The sequence below is a fragment of the Cavia porcellus genome, unplaced genomic scaffold (genome assembly GCF_034190915.1).
Source record: "Cavia porcellus strain 051 isolate PalLab524CR breed Dunkin Hartley unplaced genomic scaffold, mCavPor4.1 scaffold_9, whole genome shotgun sequence".
NCBI classification, from domain to species: domain Eukaryota; kingdom Metazoa; phylum Chordata; class Mammalia; order Rodentia; family Caviidae; genus Cavia; species Cavia porcellus.
In genome coordinates this window covers 92,543,216-92,556,782 of record NW_026947492.1, presented here as the reverse complement: position 1 = coordinate 92,556,782, position 13,567 = coordinate 92,543,216, and the positions used below count along the sequence as shown (strand labels likewise).

Below are 13,567 nucleotides of genomic sequence, written 5' to 3'. Positions count from 1 at the left end.
GGGAGAGGGGAGAAAGGAGGAGAGGGAGAAAAGAAGGGAAGGGAAAAGAAGAGAGAGAAACTGGTGAACAAGATATTCCAGGGCACATTTCCAGTGACCTATTTCCTCCATGCGGCCCCATCTCCTAGAGTTTCCATAACTCCTAAGACAGCCATCCACTGAGAACGAGGCTTTTGACACAGGATTCTATGGGAGGACATCTGAGGACTTTATTTTTTATGGCACTCGGAATTCACTAGGCCTATGAGTGCTAGGCAGGTGCTCTACCTCCGAGCTGTATCTCCAGCCCTGAGGGAAGTTTAAGAGCTGCACTGTAACAATCCACAAGCAGAACCACATGTTACAGGTCAGAAATTATTCTGATGAGTCTTTTCACATCTGCAATATCCAAAATTTAAAGTATTTACCAGTCACTGTTTAGATCTACACTTAGAAACAGATTAGGATACTTCTATTAGTATCTAAAACTTGTTTTCACATTATTGGCATCTAATTTCTTAGTACCTAATCCACGGTTGCAGGGGAATGACATTATGATTTCATACAGTGGCTTTTCAGTCCTAACATGGCATTCACTTTATGGTGTGGATCAGTTTGAGCACTACTCTGCCATAAAGAAGGATAACTTGAATTGTATGGGAGAATGGATGCAACCTTGAGACCATATGTTAAGGGAAATAAATCACACACAAACTTAAATGTCACATAGTTTTTCTATGTGAGAAAACCAAAATATAGATAGAGGAAATAAAAGGTAGACAATAGGAAGCAATGAGATAGACCTTTCTCAAATGGGAAGGGGATCAAGAGACGGGGGAGGGCGAAGGAAGGAGGAAGAGGATGAAAAAGGACTGAGATGTGTGGTGAACATTACCAGCTCCCCATGCTGAATGTGGGCATGACGTACTGGGAATATGTGCTGGGTTTCATGGTGAATTCAAGGTCAGCCTGCACTACATAGTGAGACCCTGTTCCCAAACAAACAAACAAGGGTTGTTTACAAAAAATCCAACCTCCCTTTACTCATCCTTCCTTTCCTACCTCCTACTTTCCAACCTCTAGTAATCACTATTCAGTATTCTACATTTATGTGGAATATTTTTGTAACTTCCATATATGAAAGGTAACACGGGGTATTTGTCTTCTTGTGTCTGGCTTATTTCACTTAAGATCACAGCCTCCAGTTACATCCATTTTGCTGCAAATGGAAGAAATTCAAGTCTTCTTTATGGCTGAATAAGAAGACCCTTTGTCTATATACATTTGCCCACTGATGAGTGCCTAGGAAGATTCGGTAGCTTTATGTGTTTGGTTTATTTTGCTTCAATAATGTCCTCCAGTTTCAATCACTTCCTGTAAGGCATAGTATTTCATTCTTTATGGAGGAATAATGCCCAGTTATGTATATAGGCATGGTATTTCCTTTATTGTTGATGGGCATCTAGGTTGACTCCATCTTACCTATTGTAAATAGTGCCACAAAAGCCAGGCATGACCAGGCATGCCTGTAATCCCAGCACTCAAGAGGCTGTGGCAGGAGGATTGCTGCGATCAAGGCCAGTCTGGGCTACATAGTGTGTTCAAGTCCAGCCTGAACTGTGTAGTGAAAATCTGTCTCAAGAAAGTAAAAAAAAAAATAAATAAATAAATAAAAAAAAATAATGCCACAATAACATAGTTGCACAAGTGCCAATCTGTTTGCTCATAGGTATGGCAGGACGCAGTGATGGACAGAAAGTAGTCATCCTGCACGTAACACTCACTGAGCAGTTACCACACAAAAGAACAAAGAGCAGTATCAAAACAGAAAGAGAGGGGCTGGGGATTTAGCTCAGTGGCATAAGTGCCTGCCTTGCAAGCAGGCACTCATGAGTTCGATCCCCGGTACCGATAAAAAGAAAAAAGAAAAAAAATAGAAAGGGGGGGGGAGCGGGAGGAGGAGAGGGAGAAGGGGAGGGAAGAAGGCAGAGGAGAGAAGAGAAGGCAAGGGGAGAAGAGAAAGAAAGGGAGAGAGGAGGAGAAGAGGAAGAGTGGAAGGAGCAGGACTAGAGAAAAAAAGAGGCGAGCCTGACACCCAGACATGCAAGCATGCAGTCACAAGCCTGCGCAGACCAGGTGTTTCCATTGAGCCCTAATAACTGCACAAAGGAGGATAAAAACTAAAAAATAGAATCATTAAGACAGCTTGAAGTTCCCCAAGAACAGCCAGGTCTCCAACACTGACTGAGGTGATCCCATCTGCCGTTGCTGGAGAGCAGCCCTGTGGGCTTTCATGGAGAGGCTATAGCTCCTGACTGCAGACTTCTTGCTCTTGGACAGCCAGCTGCCTGCTTCAGGGGCTCTCAGTTTTTGGCCTGCAATTGTTCTGTGACTCCTTGTGGGTTTTCTCTATTTGGTTCTTCTTGAGCCTCACCTGAGATTCCTGGTACTGAAAATCAGCCTTGAACTCTGTAATCTTTTTTTCTCTAAAGTCATCTGATCCTTTTGATATAACATCATCAGAGCAGCCACCTCCTGCTTCAGTTGCCTGATGATGACCAAGTGGTCAGGCCTGGAGAGCCCAGAGCCAGGTCTGGGAAAAGCTGTCTCCATTAGTTGTGATTGACTCAAACTTGGATTTTGTTCTTTGGGGTTTCATTTTGAGCTGAAGATGCAGAAAGTGTCTTCTGGCTGTAATAAAGACTGCCACCACTGCTCTTTAGGCTTCTGAAGGGCACTATGGTGTGAAAGTGTGCACAGCCAGCACAGCAGTTCCCGTCTACTATTTCCCTTCGTTCCATCCATCATCTTCTGCTATTTGCACTGTTCATAAGAATCTGGCAGCCCATGCTTCTCTGAATTTGTGGCACTGGCATTTATTGCCAGTAAATGCTACAGTTATGTTACAATACTGGCAAGGTTTGGGCTTCCATACAACTTCTTGTTTTCTTTTTTTGGTACCCTGGATCGAGCTCCTGACCTCGCACTTACAGGCAGGTGCTTATACCACTGAGCTAAATCCCCAGCCTTAGGCTTTTATACAACTGTACATTCTTTTTTTTTTTTTTTTCCTTCATCTTTTTGAGACAAGTCTCGTAATGCAGTTCAGGCTGGCCTCAGCTACTTTGCAGCCCAACCTGGTCTTGAATTTGCAATGATCCTTCTGCATCAGCCTCCTGAGTACTGGGAACAAAATTGTACATTCTCAGCACACTTCTTACATATTATATTGGTTTTTTTCTCCTGCTGGTACTTAGTCCTCCTGTAGGTGTCCTTCACAACAGGGTGTGTAACCTGACATTCCTTGCATAACAGCTGCCCCTGAGACAGTGCCTCAAAGAGAAGCGCTGGTGGCACTTGGTGCAAGCATACAGTGCTACTATGTCTAGCCCCAGTCGTACTCACGCCAGAAATTTTCTTTTTTTGTTTTTGGTATCATGACCTCATGCTTTCCAGGCGGGTGCTTATGCTGCTGAGCTAAACTCCTGGCCCCAAAGTTTTATTTTCATCAGTACGGTAAATAGCAACTAATGGATTGTGTTTTTAGCCATTTTTCCCAAGTTTCTTCCCCTTTCAATCCATTTTTATGATTTCCTGAGAGAAAAATACGTCCTCCAGCTTCCACTGATAATATCTGTTCCCATGATCTACCACAGAGCTTTATTTTAACTCACAGGTGGCATACCATCAACCAACTCATTACTAGGCAGGATTTCCCTTTCTTCTTTTTTTTTTTTTTTTTTTTTTTTGTCTTTTTCCTTTTTATCGGTACCGGGGATCAAACTCACGACTGCCTGCTTGCAAGACAGGCGCTTATGCCGCTGAGCTAAATCCCCAGCCCCTGAAATGAAGATCTTAAAACATTTTTTTAAATGACAGTATTAGGAATTTGTTCATCCCAGGCAAGGCCTGTATCACTGAACTCTTATTCCTTAGAGTACTTATCAAATCAGCATGGCCTCAAATAGTGGCCATGCTTTTGAATCTACAGTCAAATCACAGGACAGCAGAATGGCATAGTGCTGGATCAGTCTCGCTGTGCCGAGGTTGTCCATGTATGCTCCAGCCTTATGCAACCAAATGCATTATGTGCACTTGTGGGGCCTTAAAATTGTGCCTGGGTGGTTATAAGATCTCCTGATATGAACGATGATGCTGCAGATCCTGTTTCCTGTATTGTTTCTCAAAGTTAAATAAACTTAGTACTAAATTAAAAACCTCTTGTCCTGTAAGTTTGACTGTCTAATCCTCAGGTCACTGTGGGTGGCAACATGAAAGTACAGTGTGTATGTATTGTAGAAAATATGTAAATTCAGAAAAACATAAGCTTACCTGTAAGCCTTTTACAAAAAAAGATCACTATTAATAACTCATGTTGATATAATTCTAAAGTTCCCATAAAATTTATGTTTTTATAACATAGAAAAAAATGCCTAATATTTCAAAAGACTATTCTATTTTTCTTTGAAAATATATTACAAATATTTTTGCATTACATATTATTCATTTGAAAATACATTCTTAGGAGAAATACATACACAGATTATAACTATATGAAGTTATATCAGCATATCAGTAACAGTTTTAAATAATCAGAGAGATATATATTGTAACTTTCAAGGTAATCAGATTCTTTTTTCTTTCTTTTTTTTTTTGGTACTGGGGATTGAACTCAAGACCTTGTGCTTGCAAGGCAGGTGCTATGCTGCTGAATCTGATTACCCAGCCCCTTGGTAATCAGATTCTATGTTTGGATATTTTAGCAACAGTACAAAAATATTAAAAACTAGGTTTGCCCGGCATGGTGGTTCATGCCTGTAATCCCAGCACTCGGGAGCCTGAGGCAGGAGGATTATTGCGAGTTCAAGACCAGCCTAGGCTACAAAGTGAGCTCAAGGCCAGCCTGAACTGTACAGCACGACCCTTCTCAACAAGACCAAATAAATAATAAAAACTAGGTTTATCCTGATTGGCACATCTGTCCTTGTATTTCATCTTTATGATTAAACAAAGTTGAATTGACTCTGTGAATCATGAAAATCTGTGAGACTATTATATTTAAGATACCACAATAGTATAATAATTTATAAATCATTTCTAAAAGAAATCTCTGAGAAATTTTAATACAGTGACATTGACGTATCAATTAATTCAAAATAGATGCTTGAAGACTATTATGGTTTCTCTGAGTTGATTTCTCCTAAATTTTGTTTCCTTCCTTTCTGTGACTACAGTGCCTATGAGGTGATCAAGCTGAAGGGCTATACCTCGTGGGCCATTGGATTGTCTGTAACAAATCTGGCTGGAACAATTTTGAAAAATCTTAGGAAAGTGCATCCAGTTTCCACTCTGGTTAAGGTAGGCTTAAATTAAAAATTCATTTATCATTGTTTCCTCTAATACTTATTGAGCCTCTTCTGTATGTTAGGTATTCTACAAGATGTGGAGGGTATAAAGATGAATAGAAAGGACAGACCTCTCTGGGTATGGTAGTGTACCCCTGCAGTCTCAGCTCTTGGAAGCCTGAGGAAGGAGAAAGTTCAGGCGAAGTCTGAGCAATTTAGACAGGCTTTGTCCGAAAATTTTAAAAACTAAGCTTGGTGTGGTGATGCATGCCTCTAATCCTAGCACTCAGGAGGCTAAAGCAAGAGGATTGCTACAAGTTTAAGACCAGCCTGAATTATATAACAAGAACCTGTTTAAAAAAAAAAACTAAATAAATAATACATAAACATAAAAAGGGCTGAGGATGTAGCTCAGTACTCTCTGTGTTCAATTCCCAACACTAAAAAAATTCCTTATTACCCCCTGAATTTAATGAAAGATAAGACTTAATAAAACAATTTTAAAAGTAAACAATAAGTGGTGATAAGTACTATAATGAAAATCTACAAAGAGTTAAAGATATTCAACAAGAGTCTTAGCTACTCTGGTGAAGAGGCATAATTGGTAGTTAGGAAAGACTTCCTAGGAAGTAAAATGTGACCTGATCCAAATAGTGAGTGAGAATTCAGTTGGAGGGCTGAACTAATATTCCAAGAAGGAGAGACACTCGTGCAGGGTGTCTTAGGTAGATGTAAGTAGAGGGTGCGTGGGAATCCAGAAAGAAGTCCTGTTCTGAAGTTCAGGGAGCAAAAGGAGAGTGATTGGTGAGGCTGAAGAAGATAGTGATCAGGCCACTAAAAACTTTTTGGGTCCTCACATAAAGAGTAAAGCTTCACTTCCAGAAAGTGAAGGCTGAGGAAGAACCAAGATGGTGGAGCACTAAGGAGCAGAGTAAACAGGCTTTTTGAGAATCACCATCCAGACACTGGAATATAGCATTGTGAGAGAGAAAAAAAGAGGGAAGTGGATCCACTGAACCCAGGAAGAATTTGAAGTATGGATTGAAGCCCACTGAGAGAGTGAAGAGAGAAACTCCAATGAAGGAGGTAGCTGGGTGTGCCTTCTCCCTGAGACTGAACTCACTGCATGAGAGGAGCAGTTAAAACCTGCAGACCCAGGGTGATGATGATGGCTGGCGGCCCCAGAGGCCTCTGCAGAGAGACATGGTATTGGAGGGAAGCAGCAGGCAGGAGGGACTGTACTGGTTGGCAGTGAGTACAGAGGATTTAGCCCTCCCACAGGAGAGAGTGATTAACTGGAGCCATTTTGGAGACTGGTTGGCTGAGCTCAGAACCCAGAACTGCTTTCAGCTCTATCTAGCAGATCCCAGCTGGGCTCAGACCCATGGAAATTGCTTAGACAGCAGCAAGCCCAGTGAGTCTGGTCCTGAGGCAAACCTGCTTCAGATTATCAACTACCCTGCCAAAAAAACTACTGCTGGCTTGCTGGGAGAAATTTACACAAATCATGACTCTGTCTCGATAAGGCTGTCTAATAGTGAAACCAGAGAGAACCCTGGAAGTGGACTTATTTTCCTGCTTTCTTTCTCCTTCATTGTTGGATATTGTTTTTATGAGTGTGAAAGTAGTTCCTAGCCTCTCTGTGGTTGTGGTTCTGTTCTGTTTGTCCTTTTATTTCTTACATTTCTCTTTTCCTTCAGTCTTCTGCACCAGTTTCCAAGGTGGTGTGATTCCCCTTTGTCCTCTAACCTTACTAATCTCTTGCTTTTCTTACACTTCTCTATTTTCTCCTTAATCCATTTTAAATTTTAACCCCTGAGGGCAAAACTAACTTGTATACTGAATATAATTTTCTGGTTTTAGATTTTGTTATACAACCACAAACCTAATTCATATGGTTAAAAATGGCAAATTAAGGGTTAGCTCAGTTTGTCATTCTCTAGGATGTGTTTGATGCTATTGGTACCACTATAGTCAAAATTGACATAATTGTTCTAAACAGCTGTTGGTCCTGGTATTCCATGACTGAGACTGACTAAGGGTTACAGAAAACATTGGCACAGTACCAGGGACTGGGCCAAACAACCAACAACTTCTCATCTCCAAAAACTGAAGAGGTAAAATCTTTCAACAGACTCAAACCCAAAACCAGCTGCTCCTGAAAGATACCTGAGAGAAGTAGTCATCAACTAGGGATCATAAATACTAGCAATAAAACAACCCAATATAGATAATTTATAAGCATCACCCCAGGAATTAAGCTAAAAAAGAAAGAAAAAATGAAAATACACTTAAACATGCATCAATGCATCAAGTTCACCAAAGGCAAATCCAGAGGGCAGTGTAGTGGGACAATCTGAAAGTGGTAACAACAAAGCAATTGAATGAAGCTCTGGGAAAAATGAAATCAGAAATAATCTCTTAGATAAAGACCAGGCTTAGTGATGCTAGAGCAGTTAAAGAAAAAAAAAATAGATGGAAGCTCAGCATATAAAACAAATGGAATCAATAAGGCAGATTCAAGCAGATATCCAGGAGAATAAAAATTCCACTGAAAATACACAAAACAGAAGACAGGATCTCAGAAATTGAAGATGAACTTGCAGTTAGTGATCAGGAAAAGAAAGATTTCTCAAAAATAGCAAGGGACTATGAGATATCAATCCAGCAGCTGCTAGGTAAGACAAAGAAGAATAACTTAATATTGATTGAAGTCAATGAAAAAGCTAGAGGTACTACAAATGATGTTAAGAAAGTGTTCACAGACACCATAGCACAAAACTTTCCTGGTAGAGAAAAAGAATTTGACATATAGATAAACGAGGCACATAGAACTCTAATTAGCCATGCTAAAAAAAAAATTCTATAGCCAGGCATATCATAGTCAAGATTCCAGAAATTCAACACAAGAGAAGAATTTTAAAAGCTGTTAGGGAAAGGAAACAAATCGCCTATAAAGGAAAGCACATCAGAATCACAGATGACTTTTCAGCACAACCTCTGAAGTCAAGGGGAGCTTGGAGTGAAATATTCCAAGTTCTAAAGAAAAATAATTTTCAGTCTGATTGATGTACCATGTAAAACTATCTTTCAAAACTGATAAAGAAATAAGATACTTTCATGGCAACATCTGAGGAAGTTTATGACCACCAAACCAGCACTCCAAAATGTTCTAAAGGACATTCTAGAAAAAGATAAGGACTACAGCTCCATGAACCCCAACAGAAGGAATCCAGCAGGCAAGGCAAAGAATTAGAGGGAGGAGTGTATAAGGTGGGAGGGCGGCAACAACAGGAAAATAACATGATAAGATAAGTGAATACATATCGGTTATAACCATCAATATTAATGGCAGACTGGAAGACTGGATCAAGAAGCAAGATCCAACAATACACTGCTTATAAGAAATACATTTAATTAAAAAAGGAATTCATAAACTAAAAATCAAGGAATAGAAAAGAATAGTCCATGTAATAGCCAGAAAAAAGCAGGTGTAGCTATTCTATTTGCAGACAAAGTAAATTTCAAGCCAAGAATAACAGAGATAAAGAAGGTCACTACATCCTAGTAAAGGGAACAATCCAAGAGGAAGAGATAACAATAATAAATATATATACAACAAATACCAGTGTATCCAGCTATATAAAACAATAATTGACATGAAAAATCAAATAAGCCCTAATACAATTGTATTGGGAGACCTCAACACCCCACTGTTACAAAAAGTCAGATCAAGGGGCTGGGGATTTAGCTCAGCAGCATAAGTGCCTGCCTTGCAAGAGTGTGGTCATGAGTTTGATCCCTGGTACCGGTAAAAATACAAAAATACAAAAGAAAAAAAAAAGTCAGATCAACTAGACCAAAAAGGAATAATGAAATATTAAAACTAAATCAAACTTTTGAGCAAATGGACTTAGTAGACGTCTATACTATATTCCACCCCACAACATCAGAATACATATTCTTCTCAGCTGCACACAGGACATTCTCCAAAATAGACCATATACTGGTTCATAGAACATGCTTAAGTAAATGTAAAGGAATTGAAATTATCCCATGCATACTGTCAGACCACAGTGCAATGAAATTATAAATCCATGCCAAAGGAAACCACAAGAACTTCATAAAAACATGGAAATTAAATAGCATCTTGCTGAACAACCAGTGGGTCACAGATGAAATTAAAGAAGAAATTAGACAATTTTTACATTGGAATGATAATGACAATACAACATCTTTTTTTTTTTTTTTTTTTTTTTTTTTTTGAGTACCAGGGATTGAACTCATGACCACACTCTTGCAAGGCAGGCACTTATGCTGCTGAGCTAAATCCCCAGCCCCAATGAAAGGAGTCTTAAGAGGAAAATTTATAGCAGTAAATACCCATATCAGGAAAACAGAGCAAGCACATATAAACATCTTAATGATGAACCTCAGATTTTTAGAAAAAGAAAATCAGGCTAAGCCAAAAGCTCATACAAGGGAAGAAATTATAAAGATCAGAGAAGAAATTAACACATTGGAAACTGTTATGGATTAAGAACTGGTGGTCAACTTAACGTGTCACTGAGGATGGCTATGGTGCCTTTCAGGATAGCCCTGGTCTTTGTTGTGAGTGTGACTTCTCTGCTCCAGCGTAGAACCCTCATCCCACCAGTACAGCTCCTTCACCCTGCTGGCATGGACTTTCTGGCTTCTACCACTGACCTTTGGGTATTCCCAGCACGGATCCTTAAAAGAGATTGGCGTGAGATCTTCTTGTGGGCTCTGGACCTCCAGTTGGACTCATGGGAGGCATTGTCATGAGCTCTGGATTTTTCTCTGGACTCAAGTGGGCCATTGCCGTGGGATTTAGGCCCTTACCTATATATTCTATGTCTTTGGTATTGCAGATGGATTTCCTGCATTTTCTTGTGTTAACTCCCAGTGACCATTATAAAAATAATAATATAAACTCCATGTCCTGATTCTAATTGTTCTCTGCACAGCCCCTGACAGAAACTAAGAAAACATACAAAGAATCAGTGAATTGAAGAGTTGGTTCTTTGAAAGATTAAATAAAATTGAAAAACCCTAAGGCAACCTTATCAAAAAAGGAAAGACTCAAATATATGCAATTAGGAATGAAAAGGGTGAAATCACAACAGACCTGGCAGAAATTTAGATGATCTATACCTACTTTGAAAACTTGTATTAAAAAATAAATAAATAAAAATTTAAAAAAAGAAAACTTGTTTTTTTTTTTTTGTCTTTTTCTTTTTTATTGTTACCGGGGATCAAACTCACAACCACACACTGGCAAGGCAGGTGCTTATGCCGCTGAGCTTAATCCCCAGCCCCTGAAAACTTTATTCTAATAAGATGGAAAATACAGAAGAAATGGACAGATTCCTAGATATATATGAATTACCAAAGCTGAATCAAGAAGATATAAAAATCCTAAATAAATCAATATCAATAAATGAAATCAAAGATGTAATTAAAAATCTATTAACAAAAAACCCAGGCCCTGATGGATTTTCTAAATTCCATACAAAATTTATAGAAGACCTAACATCACTACTTCCCAAACTCTTTAATGAAATTGAAAGGGAAGCAAAACTTCCAAATTCATTTCTGGAAGCAAGCATTAACCTGATACAAAAACTAACAAAGAGAATTACAGACCAGTTTCCCCAATAAATATAGATGCAAAAATCCTCAGTAAGATACTGGCAAACAGAATGCAGCAAACTGTCAAGACAATTATACACCATGATCAAGTGGCATTTATCTCAGTGATGCAGGAATGGTTCAACATACACAAATCAATAAATGTGAAACACCATACTAACACCAAAGACAAAAATCATATGATTATCTCAATAGATGCAGAAAAAGCTTTTGACAAAGTCCAGCTCCCATTCATGATAAAAACCCTAAAGAAAATTGAAATAAATCAGATAAAAGCCATCTATGAAAGATCAATAGCCAACATCATACTAAATAGACAAAAACTGAAAACTGTCTCTCTGAAATCAGGAACAAGACAAGGATGTCCACTGTCTCAACTCACTCAGCATAGTTCTGGAAACTAGCTGGAGCAATTAGACAAGAGAAAGAAATAGAAGGAATAAAGATAGAAAAGGATCAAGCTAAACTATTGTTATTTGAAGATGACATAATACTCTACATAGAGGACCCAAAATACTCCACTAAAATACTGGTAGATTTAATAAATTCAGTTGCGTAGCTAGATACAAATTCAACACTCAAAAATTAGTATCATTCCTGTAAAGGAATAACAAACTAAGAAATCAGGGAAGCAACACTGTTTTAGTCAGGGATTGCACGGAGAACAATTACATACAGGACATAGAATTTATAATATTTTATGATGGTCAGCCAGAGTTAAACACAAGAAAATGCAGGATCTGTCCACAACACTAAAGGCCTAGAAAATTCAGCTGAGGGCCTGGATTCCAAAGCAATATCCTGCATGAGTCCAGCTGAAAACCTAGAGCCCATGACAATCCCTCCCACAAGTCCAACTAAAGGCCTAGAGCCCATGACAATGACTCAGGCTAGTCTGTTTTATGGATCTTCACTGGGAAGCCCAGAGGTCACTGGTGAAAGCTAGAAAATCTATGTTAGCAGGGTAAAGGTTGTGTGCTAGTAGTTTGAGGGTTCTACACTGGAGCCAAGAAGTGACATTCAAAATAAGGGCCTGAAAAGTTACCACATCCATCCTCAGTGACAATTAGTTCCCGAGCTCCTTCTCTGATGAGAACAGTTAAGTAAATTTCAGGAAGCCAGCGTGACAGGCTTCTCCTGGAGATTAAACAGCACACATCTTTCCCTCCAGAGCCAGGAAGCAATGCTCAAAATAAGGACCAGGGCTCCTCCAAAAGTGTGCCGTAGCCATTCTCAGCGACAAGGTCCTGAGCTCTTCTGATGATAATGGCTGAATTCGTATTGGGAAGCCAGCAATGACAAGCTCCTCCAGGAAAACCAGCAGCTCCAACAAAACATTTAGAAGAACCACAGTGCCTCACTCTTCCTCTTCACATTTCCTTTTATGCTGGCAACTTTCCTCAGGTGGGCCATCTACACTCAGCACCATGCCAATTTAGTTCAGCTGTTGTTAAGTTGACCACCAGTTTTTAATCCATAAAAAAGAAAGGAAGAAAGAAATATCTAGGAATCAATCTAATAAAGATGTAAAAGGCCTCTACATTGGAAACTATAGTACACTGAAAAAGGAGATTGAGGAATATATTAGAAAATGGAAAAACATTCCTTGCCCTTGGATAGGAAAAACCCATATAGTGAAAGTGGTCATACTTCCGAAACTCCTCAATCAGAATTCCAATAGCGTATCTCATGGAATTACAGAAAACAGTCCTCAAATTCACCTGGAAGCAGAAGAGACCTAGAATAGCAAAGGCAGTCCTGGGCAACAAAGGCAAGGCAGGGCACATCACAATCCCAGACTTAAAATTATACCAAAAAGTTACCATGATAGAAACACTGTTGTGCTGGCAAACAAACAAACAAAAATAGAGCCAAAGATCAGTGGAATAGATTATAAGATACAGAAACAACTCGAGACACACTAAGCCACTTTATCTTTGACAAAGATACCAAACACATCTACTGGAAGAAAGACAGTCTCTTTAATAAATGGTGCTGCAAAAACTGGCTCTGCACATGCCAGAGATTAAAACTGACCCACATCTTTTGCCATGCACTAAACACTTAACAACAACTGAACTAAATTGGCACGGTGCTGAGTGTAGATGATCAAAATGAATCAAAGCTCTAAATATTAAAACAGAAACATTAAATCTGCTGGAAGATAGAGCAGGTAAAACTCTTGAAGATATTGATGTAGTCAAAGACTTTCTTTCTTTCTTTTTTTTGTCTTTTTCTTTTTTATCGGTACTGGGGATCGAACTCACGACTGCCTGCTTGCAAGGCAGGCGCTTATGCCGCTGAGCTAAATCCCCAGCCCCAAGTCAAAGACTTTCTGAACAAAACCCTGACTGCACAGGAACTATCACAAAAAATCAACAACTGGGATCTCATCTTATTGAAAAGCTTTTGCACAGCAAGACAAACCATCAACAGAGTGAAGAGACAACCCACAATCTGGGAGAAAATGTTTTGGATTTGTTCCTCAGACAAAGGATTACTATCAAGAACATATAAATAACTAAAAAAAATCAGTCCTCCAAGATTTAAAGACCTGACCCAAAAATGGG

At 39.2% G+C, this 13,567-nt stretch overlaps 1 protein-coding gene and 1 pseudogene across 4 annotated transcripts in view; one reads left to right on the top strand and one right to left on the bottom strand.

Annotated features, from left to right (window-relative positions):
- Nucleotides 1-13,567, top strand: part of LOC100713414 (L-lactate dehydrogenase C chain) — a 42,421-nt gene that overhangs the window by 22,782 nt on the left and 6,072 nt on the right. For 3 of the 4 annotated variants that reach the window (XM_063256822.1, XM_063256819.1, XM_023563960.2), the window contains one exon: nt 5,214-5,337. In XM_063256822.1, the coding sequence (XP_063112892.1) occupies nt 5,214-5,337 (124 nt within the window). Of the gene's footprint in view, nt 1-5,213; nt 5,338-9,916; nt 11,217-13,567 lie in introns of those variants that run through there. The other variant, XM_063256821.1, reaches the window with a different exon arrangement.
- Nucleotides 1,959-3,104, bottom strand: LOC111755998 (protein FAM76A-like; annotated as a pseudogene).